The following is a 13370-nucleotide window of genomic DNA, read 5'->3' as shown; positions in this document are numbered from 1 at the left end:
CAAACGCAGAGCCCTCCCCATTAAACAACACTGAGATCCCACCTGTCTCTCGTGGTCTCCAGAAAGCCAATCCCTGCAGCCCCAACCCGCAGGGATGCGCCAGACATCCCGCCTGACCACCACGGCACCTGAGAACATCACCCAAAAGCCCATCCTGGATGCAGGGAAACAAAGCCATCCACGTGATGATCTGCCCGGGGAGAGCCACGAAGATGCTGCAGGAGCCTGGCATGCACACGTGGAGCTGGCCAACAGGAGTTTATTTTCAGAGGTTCTTTTGTTTTCCCCTTAAAAATAAAACGAGCTGCAGGTGGGTGCCCTCCTGTTGGAGCATTGTGGCTGCTGTGAGGCTCGGAGGGCTCCTGGTGCCCACCACCAGCCCCAGCCCACATCACTGGTACCACCGTGGGGCAGGGTCGCTCCTAGTGACAGGCTTTCATCCCTGATACGTACGGGGACTCCTGGGGCCTGCAGTTACACTCCTGCTGCTCTGGGTAATCTATGAAGTCTGGGGCAGGCAGACCCGAGAGGATCATCAAGGATTTGTTCCAGATAGTGAACGTGGGGCACACCGGGAGGATGAAGGAGACCTCGAAGGTGTGGAGGTGCAGGGAGTTGGCCGGGTCGTAGAAGGAGAGCGCATTGTTGTCGTAATCCAGGAGGACGCCAAGGCGCTTCATCTGTGGGTGCACCTCCACCAGCATCTCCTTGTTGTTGTGCCTCACCACGAAGTTGTTGTTGCAGCGGGAGAAGACCCAAGATGAGGAGTTCTTCCCGATCCACTCGTTCTTGGGAGCCGACTTGTAAGCCACGCCGATGGCGTACCTGGGAGAGAGGAGAAGCTTTGCTCAGAGACCTCACTGTGAGATTAAACCTAACCCTGACCTCTGTTGGGTTGTGTTTCACCAGCCTGTGCAGGCTGGACACATCTCTGGCTGCTTGCACAGGAACAGATTCCAAGAGCCTGAACCCAAAGACGGTGTCATCAAGGTGAGAGCTGAGCCCGGTGGGCACTGGTGAGGTCAGCAGGGGAGAGAAATAAGGACATAACACTTCACCTTGCAGTCTTGTTGGAGCCATCCCACAGCCTTTTGGCAGAGAGGAGACACTCACAGAGCGCTACACCCACAGCCAGCCCAATGTCAAGTCTCAGCCATGACAACAGCGTCCAACTCTCCAACCCTGAGCAACCCTGGACTTGAATCCCAGCACAGTCCATAGCAACTCAAGGGATACTGAAGGTCAGGGGGTGCCTACCAAGTGGAGGAGCCCACCACCACCTCCCAGTAGTGGCAGCCGCTGTCGATGAAGACGTTGCCTGCCGCACCGTAGCACCCGGTCCCACTGAACCTCTCAGGTGTGTGGCTCTTCTTCAGAGAGCTCTCGTCCTTCTCCATCTGCAGCCCATCGTTGGAGATCTTCAACTTCTTGTGGGCCATCTTGGGGTCCAGCTTAAAAGGCTGACCTGTTAGAAGAGGATATGGAGGTTAATATTTGTGGGTGCTGTCATCGCTGTGCAGGCAGAACGTGGCAGGAAACATCTGCCCCAGGCTCTTGGGATATTCCCCATGAGCCAAAGGTGCTACTGGAATAGCGATAGCATCCCCAGCATGTGTGACCCTGGTGCTGGAGAACACTGGAAGCCTTTTTATTGCACATTGCCCCGTTCATATGCCTCATTCCCTTGTCAGAAACACTCCCTTTTGCTTGCTGTTAATGTTGTAAATGCTGTGGCGGAGAGAGGGGATGTTTCCAGCTAATGGAAAAGGCACTGACGACACCATTAAGGACCGCGCAGCACCCTGGGCAAGGCGTGCAGCCTGCCTGAATCCCCTAACGGATCCATACTCTATTAGCAGTAATGAGAGTTATACGAGCAGAGAGAAGGGAGAATAGACCCTTAAGTGCTGCTATAACAATATTGAATCACAGAAGAAGTAGTGCAGCATCAAGCATGTCCCCAAGTCCCCATCAACAGCCGACACAGCTCGCTCCCTGCAGTGCAGGCTGCTATTACACTTTACAGGAAACATGCCTGAGGTTTTCCAGTGTTCCTCCGCTGCCAAACAAGGGCTGGGACGCCTGGAGAAGAAGCTTGGGCTTGGAAGCAAACCAAAGGCATTGAGTCCAGCCCGTGTTTGGCTGAGGCTGGAAGTGAACACAGAGCCAGCTGGGAGCACACAGCCTTCCTTCTCCAACACAGCCAAGTCTGATGGATTCTGCAGACCTTTTGGGCTCGGAACACAGCTGCAATTCTCATGTTAGGTTAGCAGCCCTCTGACAGCCAAACCAACGTGGCTGCGTGACGTTCGTTTGCACAGGTGACGTAACTCTGTTGGTGCTTTTCAAATCCCATCCTCTTGGCTTTTCAGATGCAACGCATGGCAGTGGGGACCTGGCCCTGTCACATCAGTGTACAAACATCCTACAGAGCCCGGATACGATTTTGAGAGGGATCTGTCTAGCTTAGCATAGAGCAAAGCAAATGGGGCAGCTGCTGTAGGACAACTTAATAGCTGAAACCCACTGCTTGTTGCCCGCAGAAGGCACTGCTGGCAGCCCCCACAGCATGCAGCCAGCCACCCCTCCTGCTTTTTCAGCTGTGCAAACTGAGGCTTGGAGAGGCACAGCACCTGGCCAATGCTTCCAGCAAGGCAGTTGGAAATCCACATCTTAGGAAGTGTTGCAAACAGAGCCAAGGCAGTGTGCAGAGCTTTCCAGTGCAGCCCTATAACTGAGCTTATCCACATCGCTCCCTGCTTGCTCTGGCAATTCATGTTTATTTTCCTTGAGAAAATTCATTTATTGTGAGATAAATGAGTGGGGAGGGCTGAAAGTAGAGCTGCAGACTGAGAGCGATCTTATCCTACAGCTTCTGGAATATTTTGAGATCTGCCTTTTCCCTGCAGTAACACAAAGAGACAAGCTTGGAGGAAGGGAGGGATAAAAATACCCAGCTCCATAGGACAGAGGCACACACGTCCTCTGGCCAGAGCTGACCCCTTTCTGAGGTCAGCAGCAAAGAGGAAATCCTGGCCTTGGGCTTGTGGGACCAAAGGAGGGAGCGGATGGTGCCACTAGGATGCGTTATGGGTTAATGAAGCCTTGATGCTGGGGCAGGCAGAGCCCCCTGCCCAACACAGGCATTGCCCACCCCCATCCTGGGTGAAGTGCTCAGTTCTCTGCTCACCTAACCAGCACGTTGCAAGGAAGGGGCCAGCAGCATCACCAGCTTTCCTTTCTTTTGTCAAGGCTTCATGGAAAGAACAAAGACTACAGAGGCTCAGCAGCTCCTGCTGACTGCCCTGAGCTCACCTGTGGTAGGCAAGCTCCAGCTGAGTAAATGCTGCACCCAGTGACATCCCTGCTCCATCCATCCACCCCAATGCCACCAGCACTGCAGCACAAATCAGGCTGCGAGCTTCCAGCTGGGCCATCCAGCTGTGCAGTCAGGAACAGGCTGGCTACAGTGCAGCACAAGACCCCTGGCAGAGGTCTGGAGAGCAGTGACCATTGTCCTCCCATCACTTTGAGGAAGCAAAGCCATGATGCTGAGCTGCTGAGTTAACCTATTCAGACCTACGAAGCTTCCAACACTCCCAGCTTGCTTTGGGATCATGCTTATCTCACCTCACCCCATAGGAAGCATCAGCACTGCCGGGTTCCTGCTGCTAACAGCAGAGCTGCTCACACTGCTGCAAGCCCACCCTCCAATGAGGCACTGTACGACCCTCGGGGTCTCAAACAGATCAGGAAAAGACAGAAATGAGCATGAGAATCAGACCTGCCCACAACGGTCATGGCAAGGACCATGGAGAGCACCTTCCATTTACCGCCATCCCTTGCACAGTCCCTCATTCTGTCAGTTTCAGCCACTTTTGGACACTTGCTAATAATTAAGACCTACCCAAGAACAGCCTCAGCAAAAGGTTTCTTCCTGTCACCAGACCAAAGCTCTTTCCCCCAGCTCTTCTGCTCAGGGCAGCTTGAAAACACAGATTTAGTGGCAGCGCTGATGCTGCAGAAATCAATGTGCCCTGACACTGACCTTCTGTGGCAAAGCCATCTCTCCAAACAGCGCTCTGGGAACATAAAGAAGGCTGTGAAACATGCTAATTGGCCCTGCCCGTCGAACTGCTGACACTTCCGTGGAGCTTACAGCAGCTGGAAAGTGCATGCTGTCTTCTAATTGCCCACTGGGAAAGGAGAGAAGCACACAGCTCCGTGATGACAAGGGCAGCATCCCACACCAGCCCATTCATGGCTTTCTGTTGGAAACTGTAGGCTACGGACCATCCTTCATCCCTAGTGGGGCTTTCTCCAGCACCCACTGCTGCAGGGCACAACCACCTACAGTTCACAGGTATTACAGCATCCTGCTGACTTCACACACAAAATCCCAGAGCTCGATTTGTGCTGGATGCTCAGCACCATGCGGCATCCCTTGACCTGAGGTTTGGCATGCAGGAAGAGAACATCCCTCCTCAGTGCCCCCTGCCCAAGGACATCAGGCAGGAACGTGGCCTTAGTGGGCATGGTGGCAATGGGTTGGTTGCTCTTGGTGATCGTAGAGGCCTTTTCTGACTCTCTGTGATTTTGTGAAAATACAAACTAAACTCAAGAGGAGGCAACCCTTTGCCAAATCACTGCAGCTCCTTTCCTCCCATCTCCCTATTTCAGATGGATGCTGCCCCTCTCCATCCAGCTGCCCACATCCTGCTGGAGGGAGAGGTGAGACAGGTAGTGAGGCACCAGACACAGCCCCAAGAAACACTGAAGTCAAGCTACCACCATCACCCAAAGATCTGGCCAAGGATGACCAGTGAGCCCTCTTCATGCGCACAGCCCATCCCTGCAGCCAGAATAACAGCTCCCTGCTCCAGAAACCTGAAAGCTTTACAGCACATAAAAGCAGGCAGCAATAGGCGAAGTCAGAAGATAAGCAGCAGGGCTGGCCATCAGCCACTGGGCACCATCACCCACCAACCATTGGTGGCCCGAAGAGCAGCAGAGCTGCAGGCACTGGGACTGCTGCCCGAGGAGGGAGCTCCTCAAAGCCACAGAAACACAAAATAATTTGTGTAGCGCTTCAGGCAATGCCTGCTCCAGATTTTAACAAGTGCAGCAAGTTGCTGCAGACACATCTGAGCGACAAGGGGAGTTCAAAGCCCGACTGGGCACTGATTTATTCTCCTAAATGGAGTTCAGCTGCCAAGCAGAGCGCTCAGCATCGTGCCCCTATCTCCAGCAAATGACACTTGGCTAAAAAAACCCCGGAGTGAGCTCTGTCCCTGGGGAGCTGCTGAAGCAAGAGCCTTTGCTCCCCTCCGCGCTGCTGTGTCACACCACTGCTCTTGGCTTGTCAAGTCCCCAATTTCTTATTTGCACAGCGAGCACCTCTCAAGGCACTTAGAAAGCTCTTAAAAACAGCAGCCGTGGGAGGGATGCATTGTTAACAAACAAGGCAGAACGGGATTGGAGCCTGCCCATCTCAGCAGCTCCCCCCACCCCACCAGTGCACCGACTCCACTTCAGCTCATTTTGTTTAAGGTTGCGCAGGTTTCGCAAAGAAAATGAGGAGGTGGAGGCAATAAATCATTTCAAAAGCCTACTCAGAGCCTTCAAAGCCTTGAGTGATTGCAGCGTCACGGAGAGAAGCCCGAAGGAGCGCTGCGCTCGCCAGGCTGGAGGGAATGGCTTTAAGCTAAAAGAGGGGAGATTTAGGTCAGATGGTAGGCAGAAATTCTTTGCTCAGAGGGCGGTGAGGCTGTGCACTGCTGCCCAGAGATGGGGCTGCCCCATACCTCGAGGTGCCAGAGGCTGCAGGTGGGCCCTAAGCTGGTGGGATACCCAACCCACGGTACTGGAGCAGGGCTGGGTGGGCATTAAGATCCCTTCCAACCCAGCCGTTCTGTGATCCTATGAAAGCTGCACCTTATGAGCCCCTAAACCCCAGCAGAGAGCTGACTGGAACACATTGGGTGACACAGAACTGAGACAAGCCCCCCCAGGGCAGGGAGGTGATGCTGGGGACCACCGCTCCACTCCCCCCCATACATACTGTTGGTTTTGAGCCGTGCAGGCTCGCTGTTCCGGCTGCCTGCCTGGTTGATGGCCTTGACCAGGAAAATGTAGCGGGTGCCACTCTGCAGCCCGTGCACGGTGTAGTGGTTCTGCTTGATGTTGGGGACGATCATCCAGCTGTCCATGGAGTTGTAGAGACCTGCCGTATAGAAGGGGAAAGGGTTACTCCTGGGTAAGGGAAAGGGCTCTTCCTGGGAACAGAAATTAATTAGGAGACTGTGGAGGCCCCAAGCCCTAATTGCTGCAGGGATTTGTTTGATAGATATACTGAAAGCATAGTGCTGTATTAAAGATGGGGTGACAGCTTACAACCCACAGCAGGAGTTGGAACTCCGTGATCTTAAAGGTCCCTTCCAACCTCAGCCATTTCGTGATTCCACGACATGGTGCTACAGGAAAGGAGAAAAGCACTGAAGTGTGCAGCAGGTCCCAGGGCAAGAATGACCTTCTGAGGGCAAAGGGAGCTGCGAGTTCTGGGGGCAACAGCTGAGCTGGCACCAAGAGTCTGTGGGCAACTGGTGCTCCATGGAATCCACTGCAGCTCCAGATGCTCCAGGCTCTCAGAAAGCAGCTCTGGGGCTGATGCTGCAACATGGGAGCGCTGCCTTCAGCATAAGGAGGATCAGTGATGCTCGGTGGTAGGAGCTGGGGGCTCCCTGCAATCCAGCAGGTCTGGGGGCGAGGCGTGAGACGGCGTGTGAGGAGTGGGCTGGGAAGGTGCGTGCTGCTGGAGGAGGGATTCCAGCATCCTGTCAGCCATGCGTGTGTGCACAGCTGTGCGTCGGGAGCCGGAAAAACACTCCACACCTCCTCCTCGAAGGCTCACGTGGGGACAGCACTGGGATTATTCCTCCCCCGCGGCTCAGCCAGCCAGAGCTTGCAGTCATTGTCAGCAAGGATTTGGTCTGAAGTACACATGGAAGCTGCCTAGGGGAGCAGAGCAATGCTATCTGAAGTAGAAAATCCAACAGCGATGATAGCGACGGTATCCTGCAGGCAGAGCTGTGGTGGCTGTTATCTCCCTGCAGCCAAGAGCCACCTTGGGATCCGGCCCCACAAAGGGCACAGCGGCTGAGAGATGGCAATCGTGGAGCAATTCAGCCTCCAAAGCTGGTGTCCTTTTCAAAGCTACCAAGAAAGGCTTGGCCTGGAGGGCTGAGGGCTCCTCTCCTTGCCAAAGCTGGAAAACATCCTTTTTATCACAGCGTTTGTCATCTATACAAAACACCTGCGTCCCGCCAAGCACTCAGATGTAAAGGCAGCGTGCAGGGGAAGCTGTGCACGAGCAGCTGTGTGTCATGAGCAGGTACCTGCCCCGCTGGAAGCCCGCTGGTGCTCTGCTTGGTGAGCCCTGTGTGCTATTTTCATCACCTCTTCACGCATGGTTTCCTGCAGAACTCAGACTCTTTCATTGCCCGGTCCTGAACACGTTATTGCAAGTGACAATATATTATTCATTTTCTGCTTGGAGGTGTTAACTGATGTTTTCTTTCCTCCTTCTTCGAGAAGGAGGCCAAGGAAGCTGCTGCAGACGCCTGCCCTTTTGGGCTTTCCTTGCTGCTCATCACCACAGCCGTGTCGTTCCCACCTCTGCCAAAGCCCATCCCACTCCCAGGCACTGAGCATAGGGCTCAGGGTTCGTGCTCTCCACCCCATGGGGCCGAGCCCTGAGTGGGCTCCATCCACGTTGAGAGTGGGGCAAAGACCTCCTGGTGCCTCTCAGCCCCTGAACAGCTCAGTGGTCCTTTCTCAGCTGGCATGGAGATGGAGGCTGGGGATGCCTAAAATGCTCACCGAGCTCTGAGAGAAGAGCAAAACATTGGAGAAAAGGTGTTTGTAGGAGAGGGGGAGCACAGGGCAGCAGGGTGGGGACATCCGGATGCTGTAGGACCGGGTAACCGCAGGCAACGTCTGGCCAAGAGGAAATCAATCAGCATTTTCCACTCCTGGCTGTGGGGATGCACGTTTATCAGCTCTGGGAGCCGCCAGCAGGACGTGGCTGCAGCAGCTTCCTGCATGCAGCACGGGGCACTTCACAGCCTTCCTGAGCCTCCATCTTCCTGTGAGGTTAGATAAGCTAATGGAAGCCCAAAAAGTCCATGCAGAGCATCTGGGGAGTGCATCCTCCAGCACTGAGCGCCCCGAATTACAGCCAGGAGCAGAACATCAGTGCCTGGCCGTCCTGCTGGGATGCTGCCCTCTCCCAAGGGCACCATCCCAGGATGGACGAACTGGAAGATGTACTTTTGTGCTCCAATTAACACATCCATGCAAAGCCCCTCCAATTTCAGGAATAAGGCTGTGGCACGTGAAATCATGGAGAACAGTGCTTGGCTTTCTGACCAAGCCACTCTTCTGCCCCTCTGTGGAGACCTACAAATCTCCCTTTCCTCCGAGTGCAACCAAACCAGCTTCTGTGTTGGGCTTTTAAATAATATTTTCTGACAGTGAATGATGAGGAAGACCTGATGGAGAGTGCAGATGTGACTTCCCCATCCTTGGGGGCTGCTGGGCTGTCACAGCTCCAAGCCCTGCTCTTTCCACCACCTCTCCCTACCAGGGCAATCGCTTGGTGCTGAAGACCCGAGAGTCCATTTAGATCATTTTAAGTGTCATTTTAAACCATCATTTTAGGAAGGGAGGAAATTAAACAGATACTCCATCCCCTAGGCATTTCCTGCTGTGCTCTGAGCCCCCAGCTGATGCACCAGGCCAGCTGTGCCCTCCTGCAGAACATGAGATCAGCATCCCTGCTTCTGCGATGCCTACTTTTGGGTTGGGGGCTGCTCAATAAGCAGTGACTTACTGATGAAGTTGGCTTGCCCGGTGAAGATGGTGTACTGGAGCTCGTAGGAGCTGACACTGAACTCATCCTCCGAGATCCAGTGGACTGTGATGGTGTCATGGGAGGCCGTGCAGAGCTCCTCACGCACAGACGGAGGATTCGGTGCTGCAGGGAATGAATTCAACAAGCTGGTGTTTGCTCACTGCCATACGCATTGGGCTTTTTTTTTTTTTTGCTCTTTATGGGGCTCACACAGGGAGCAGAGCCTCGTTTTACAAGTTATTAAGTAACGACGTCCTCACTTCCACACAGCCCCCAGCCCTCCCCCTGGCTCTCCAGCCCCAGTGTGGCACAGTAAGCAGTTTAATCCCATGCCTCCTTGTCTGTCCCACCCTTGGGGCATCACCTCCTCCATCACTGGTGGAGAGCATCATTTTTCCCCCCACTTTCTGAACTCCTGTGGTGCCAACAGGGTGATGGGAACACATTGCTGCCTTGGGGCCTCTGCTCTGCTATGACCCACCATTGACCCGGTTTAAAATCCCCCCTCCCAGCACTCAGTGGGGGGAGAGAGGCAGTGCTGGGGGGCAGAGCAGGGGTTACGTGCCCCTGCACTCACCAGTGAGATAATCCAACCCCTCCAGCAGTTTCTTCTCTCTGGAAAAATCCAAGGCGAAGTTTTCAAAGGCGTCATTAAAATTGATATCTGGTATCAGAACTTGAGAGGATGCAGTTGCCATGGCGACCCTGAAAGGAGAGAAGAGCCCATCAATCCGCATCGGGGCGCACTCTGCTCCCGACTCCTGGCCAATGGGAAGGGGGTGAGCAGCCCCATGGTGACACGGCATGGCAGCAGGGGACAGCAGGTGACGCAGCACGACACCCAGTGGAGCATCAGGGACAGGGCATAGAGCTGGGGGTCCATCACTGGGGGTCCCATCCCTGTGCTCCAGCTTGGCTCTCCCCACATGGGTGCTCCCACTGCTGCTGTCCGACTGGGGAGCCAGGCTGCATCCCTCAGCATCCTGCAGAGGTGCCACGCAGCTCCTGCCCTGCCACCACCAGCAGTGCTATCCAAGGTCAGCACTTGGGGGACACAATGGGATCACTGCAGGGTATCTCACAACGGTTAGGCAACCAGGCTGCCACCCACCTCTCCGCCACATTCCGGGCTGTCTGCAGGAAGCGAGCGTGGTCATTCTCCTTCAGGATGTGCTCTGCTTGGTTGATGAGGACCGTGGAACGTTCGAGGCACTGCCGGCAGTTGGCGACCTGCTGGGCCAGCTTCCTCAGCTTCATCACCTGTGGGGGGAGCACAGCAAGGCGGTGGTGCTCAGCTGGATGGCCATAGGAGATGGGAAAGCAGCACCAGCGTGCACCCTAACATAGGGCACAGCAGCCTCTGCTCCGTCCCTGCTGGCATCCCAACAAGTCCTGCACAGTGCTGACCCAGTCCTGGACCCTCTGAGCACTTGGTCTCTTTCCTATGGGGCTCCTTGGGGGGTATTTACTGATAGATAGCACCAAGCAAGACACAAAGGAAGAAACAAAGACAACAGGCTTGGTGACACGTCTCATGGGAGTACCACCAGTACTCAAGGGAGCAGAGAAACACAACTAAATGTCACTTCTCAGAAGAACCTATGGGGGAAAAGCTCAGTGAAAACCCCTTAAAAACTCCCACCATGCAGCAAGGACTGAGCTGAAGGAGCAATGTTCATCCCTGGCATTGCTCACAGGTTGCAGCAGTCATGTTTCTGTAGGGTGTACTGAAATAGAGCAGACAATGACCCAACCACAAGACTGCAGGTCCATCCCCATTCCCTGTGCTCCGTGTGCCCACCCAAGCCATCCCACCCCACATCCCAGGGGCACAGCTGGTGCTCTGCACTGCTCACCTGCACACATGTCATCCTGATGTCAACCCCTCCTCCTGTTTTTCATCTTTTTAATGATAACCCCCTCACACTGCTGCATCACCCCGCGCCCCCCCAGCACGCTGTCAGTCCGTGCCCATAGTGCCTGGGACTCGTCAAACAGCCAAGCTGGAGTGCTGGGAGCTGACAGCAGCTGCTGGAGCTGCTCTCCCAAGTGTCAGCGCTGTCACTGCATCCCCAGCCAGCAAATCCCAGTGATTCGATGCTGACAGCCAGGCCCCTGGCAGGGCAGTAGGATCCCAGCTCCAGAACCACTGCATGAGCTGCAGACAGACAGCATGGAGGTGGGAAGCCAGCAGATGGGCTTCAAACTGCTCCAGCTGAGGAACTGGAGGGCAGGGGGCTCGCCTCAGCTAGCAGCAGGCAGGCATGGCTCCGAAGGGCTGTTTGCACAGGGCAGGCAGGGAGAATTGCTGGGGCTCAGCAGGCTGAGGGGTGGCTTGTTTTAAGACCAGCCTTGGTGGAAAATAAAAATCATCCAAAGGAGAAATGAAAAGACAAGTTTCAAGAGATGAGAGAGAGCACAGCAACAGCCCCAGCCCTTACTACAATGGTGTGCCCAGGCACCAGCTCCTTCTGACCACATCCCAGCACACAGCAGAGCCCACAGCACTCATCTCTGGGGATTCTCAAGCTTCACAAGCCTCGGACTGCAGCTCTGGTCTGTGCTGTCTGAAGGCAGAAGGGCTCTGGTGCACAAGGATGTGCCCCCACATGGCATCACCACCTGCACTGCAGCCCCAGGAGCTCACAGCCTCCCCAGGGACACCAGTAACCACAGGTCTGTAAGTCCCCGATGGCAAAGGGTGCAGGGGGAGGACTGGGGCTGCTGTTAGGTGAGCATCGCCTCGTGCTGCCTCCCTGCACAGCTGATGCTTTTTCCACTGTAAAAGAGAGAGGGGTTTGTCTGCAGAGCGAGCAGCCACCCACGCTTTGTGCTGGGCTTCTCATTGGGAAGAGCAGCCCAGAAGTGGAGAACTCAAAGGTAATTCAGCACGCTGCTTCTCACTGTGCAGTCTGAGCACTCCCAGGCAGCCACCGGCCCCAGCTCTCTCCTTTCTGCTTTTTTTTTTTTTTTTGGTGCTTGTTAAATTCTCCACTGTTTGCAGCTCAGGCTCCTAAGAAAGGCTGCTTAGAAACCACCGCATATCTCACACCTCCCATCCCGAGCAGCTCAGAGCAGAGATACTGAGAGACCTGGGGATGCACAAGGAGCACCACGGAGGGGCTCCCAGGGGTTGTGCTGTGCTCCCAGCTCACCCACTGCCAAACAGCCATCCCCTCAGTGCCCCCAGCCCCACACCACACACGTGCAGCAGCGGTGCTGGAATTGCAGCTGCTCAGGCACCAGCTCACTGCTTGGAGTTCACACACAGCTGAGCTCCTGCTGTCGGTGTGGGGCAGACATCAGAGCCTCTCTGCTCTCCCCAGGAAGCAACCTGGAGGAAAACCCAGCTCTGAGCGCCAGCGCTCTGCCAAGCCTGCCTGAAACTGGACAACGTGGTCAAAATGCATTCGGGGGAGAGGGTGGGAAGTGAGAGGCAGACAGACAGATGGACCAGCAGAAGGCACCGTTACATAAAATATGTTTCCTGAAGTGGCTGGGATAAAAGCACACGTTTCCAAGCTTCCACCCCTGCAGAGGAGGGCCTGCAGTGCCCGAGGGTGACACTGGCTCTTGCACGGATGCACGTGGGGTGAGCTGATCCCCAGCCCTCGTGTGCAGACACCCCAGTGCTGGGGTGGTGATGCTCCCAGCAGGACAAGCAGCACAGCTCAGCTCTGGGTGCTGCAATGGGTGCACAGAGCCCAAAGCATACCAGGCTCAGTAAGGCAGGAAAGCTTGCCTAGGGCTATGATGCAGCACAGGGCTCGGATGGCCCTTAAATATTAATCCTACATTATTATATCAGCAGAGCAGCGATAGAAGAGCCCTGAGGAAGCTGTCTGGGCTGATGCAAGCAACTGTGCAAGCCTGGTCCTTGCAGGAGGAGCCCTGGGGACTCACGCAGTGCTCACCTTCGTCTCCTTGATCTTGACAGCAATGACCTGCTTACGCTGGCGGATGATCTCCATCAGCTCGTCGCACTCCTCCATCAGCTTGGCCTCGTGCATGGCTGTGTTCACCTGGGCAGGGAAAGCAAAGGCATGGTTGGAGCTGCTGGGGTACCACCACAAGGCACTGCTCTCTGAAAAAGACCAGGGACCGCAGGTGGCCACGCTCCATCAGCTGGGATAGGAAATGGGATGCGAGCCCCTCTGGCAGCTCCCACTTCTATTGCACCAATAGGGGGAATGGAGTGAGCACACAGCACAGCTTCCTCCACTGTGACACCTCCCAGACCCAAGTACTGATGGTAGGAATACAACCCACTGAATGGATCTTCCAGAGCTGAAAGCTTGTGGCTGTAGAACTGCCCCGGCCACGTCTGCACTCAGCAAGGAGCTCCAGGAAGGGCCCTCTCCCCCTCAGCTTTCCTTCCCCACCTGCAGCAATAGAGCTTCCAAGCAAAGCAGCAAGGAAATGGAACAAAGCCATGAGCTTCCCCCCGTGTCCATGTTCC

General features: G+C 55.1%; 1 protein-coding gene across 2 annotated transcripts in view; it reads right to left on the bottom strand.

Annotated features, from left to right (window-relative positions):
• Positions 1-243: 243 nt before the first annotated feature.
• MID2 (midline 2) overlaps positions 244-13370 on the bottom strand; it is a 49590-nt gene continuing 36463 nt past the window's right edge. For both annotated transcript variants that reach the window (XM_090150479.1, XM_031594062.2), the window contains exons 4-10: positions 12826-12933; positions 10023-10171; positions 9489-9616; positions 8891-9034; positions 6062-6223; positions 1258-1465; positions 244-825 (exon numbers count right to left, since the gene is read on the bottom strand). In XM_090150479.1, coding sequence (XP_090006605.1) covers positions 423-825; positions 1258-1465; positions 6062-6223; positions 8891-9034; positions 9489-9616; positions 10023-10171; positions 12826-12933 — 1302 coding nt within the window. In that variant the 3' untranslated portion in view covers positions 244-422. The remainder of the gene's footprint in view (positions 826-1257; positions 1466-6061; positions 6224-8890; positions 9035-9488; positions 9617-10022; positions 10172-12825; positions 12934-13370) is intronic.

This window comes from Phasianus colchicus, chromosome 14 (genome assembly GCF_987193195.1).
Source record: "Phasianus colchicus chromosome 14, bPhaCol1.hap1.1, whole genome shotgun sequence".
Lineage (NCBI taxonomy): Eukaryota > Metazoa > Chordata > Aves > Galliformes > Phasianidae > Phasianus > Phasianus colchicus.
The sequence above is the reverse complement of the archived record's forward strand: the minus strand, read 5'-3'. Positions and strand labels throughout refer to the sequence as shown.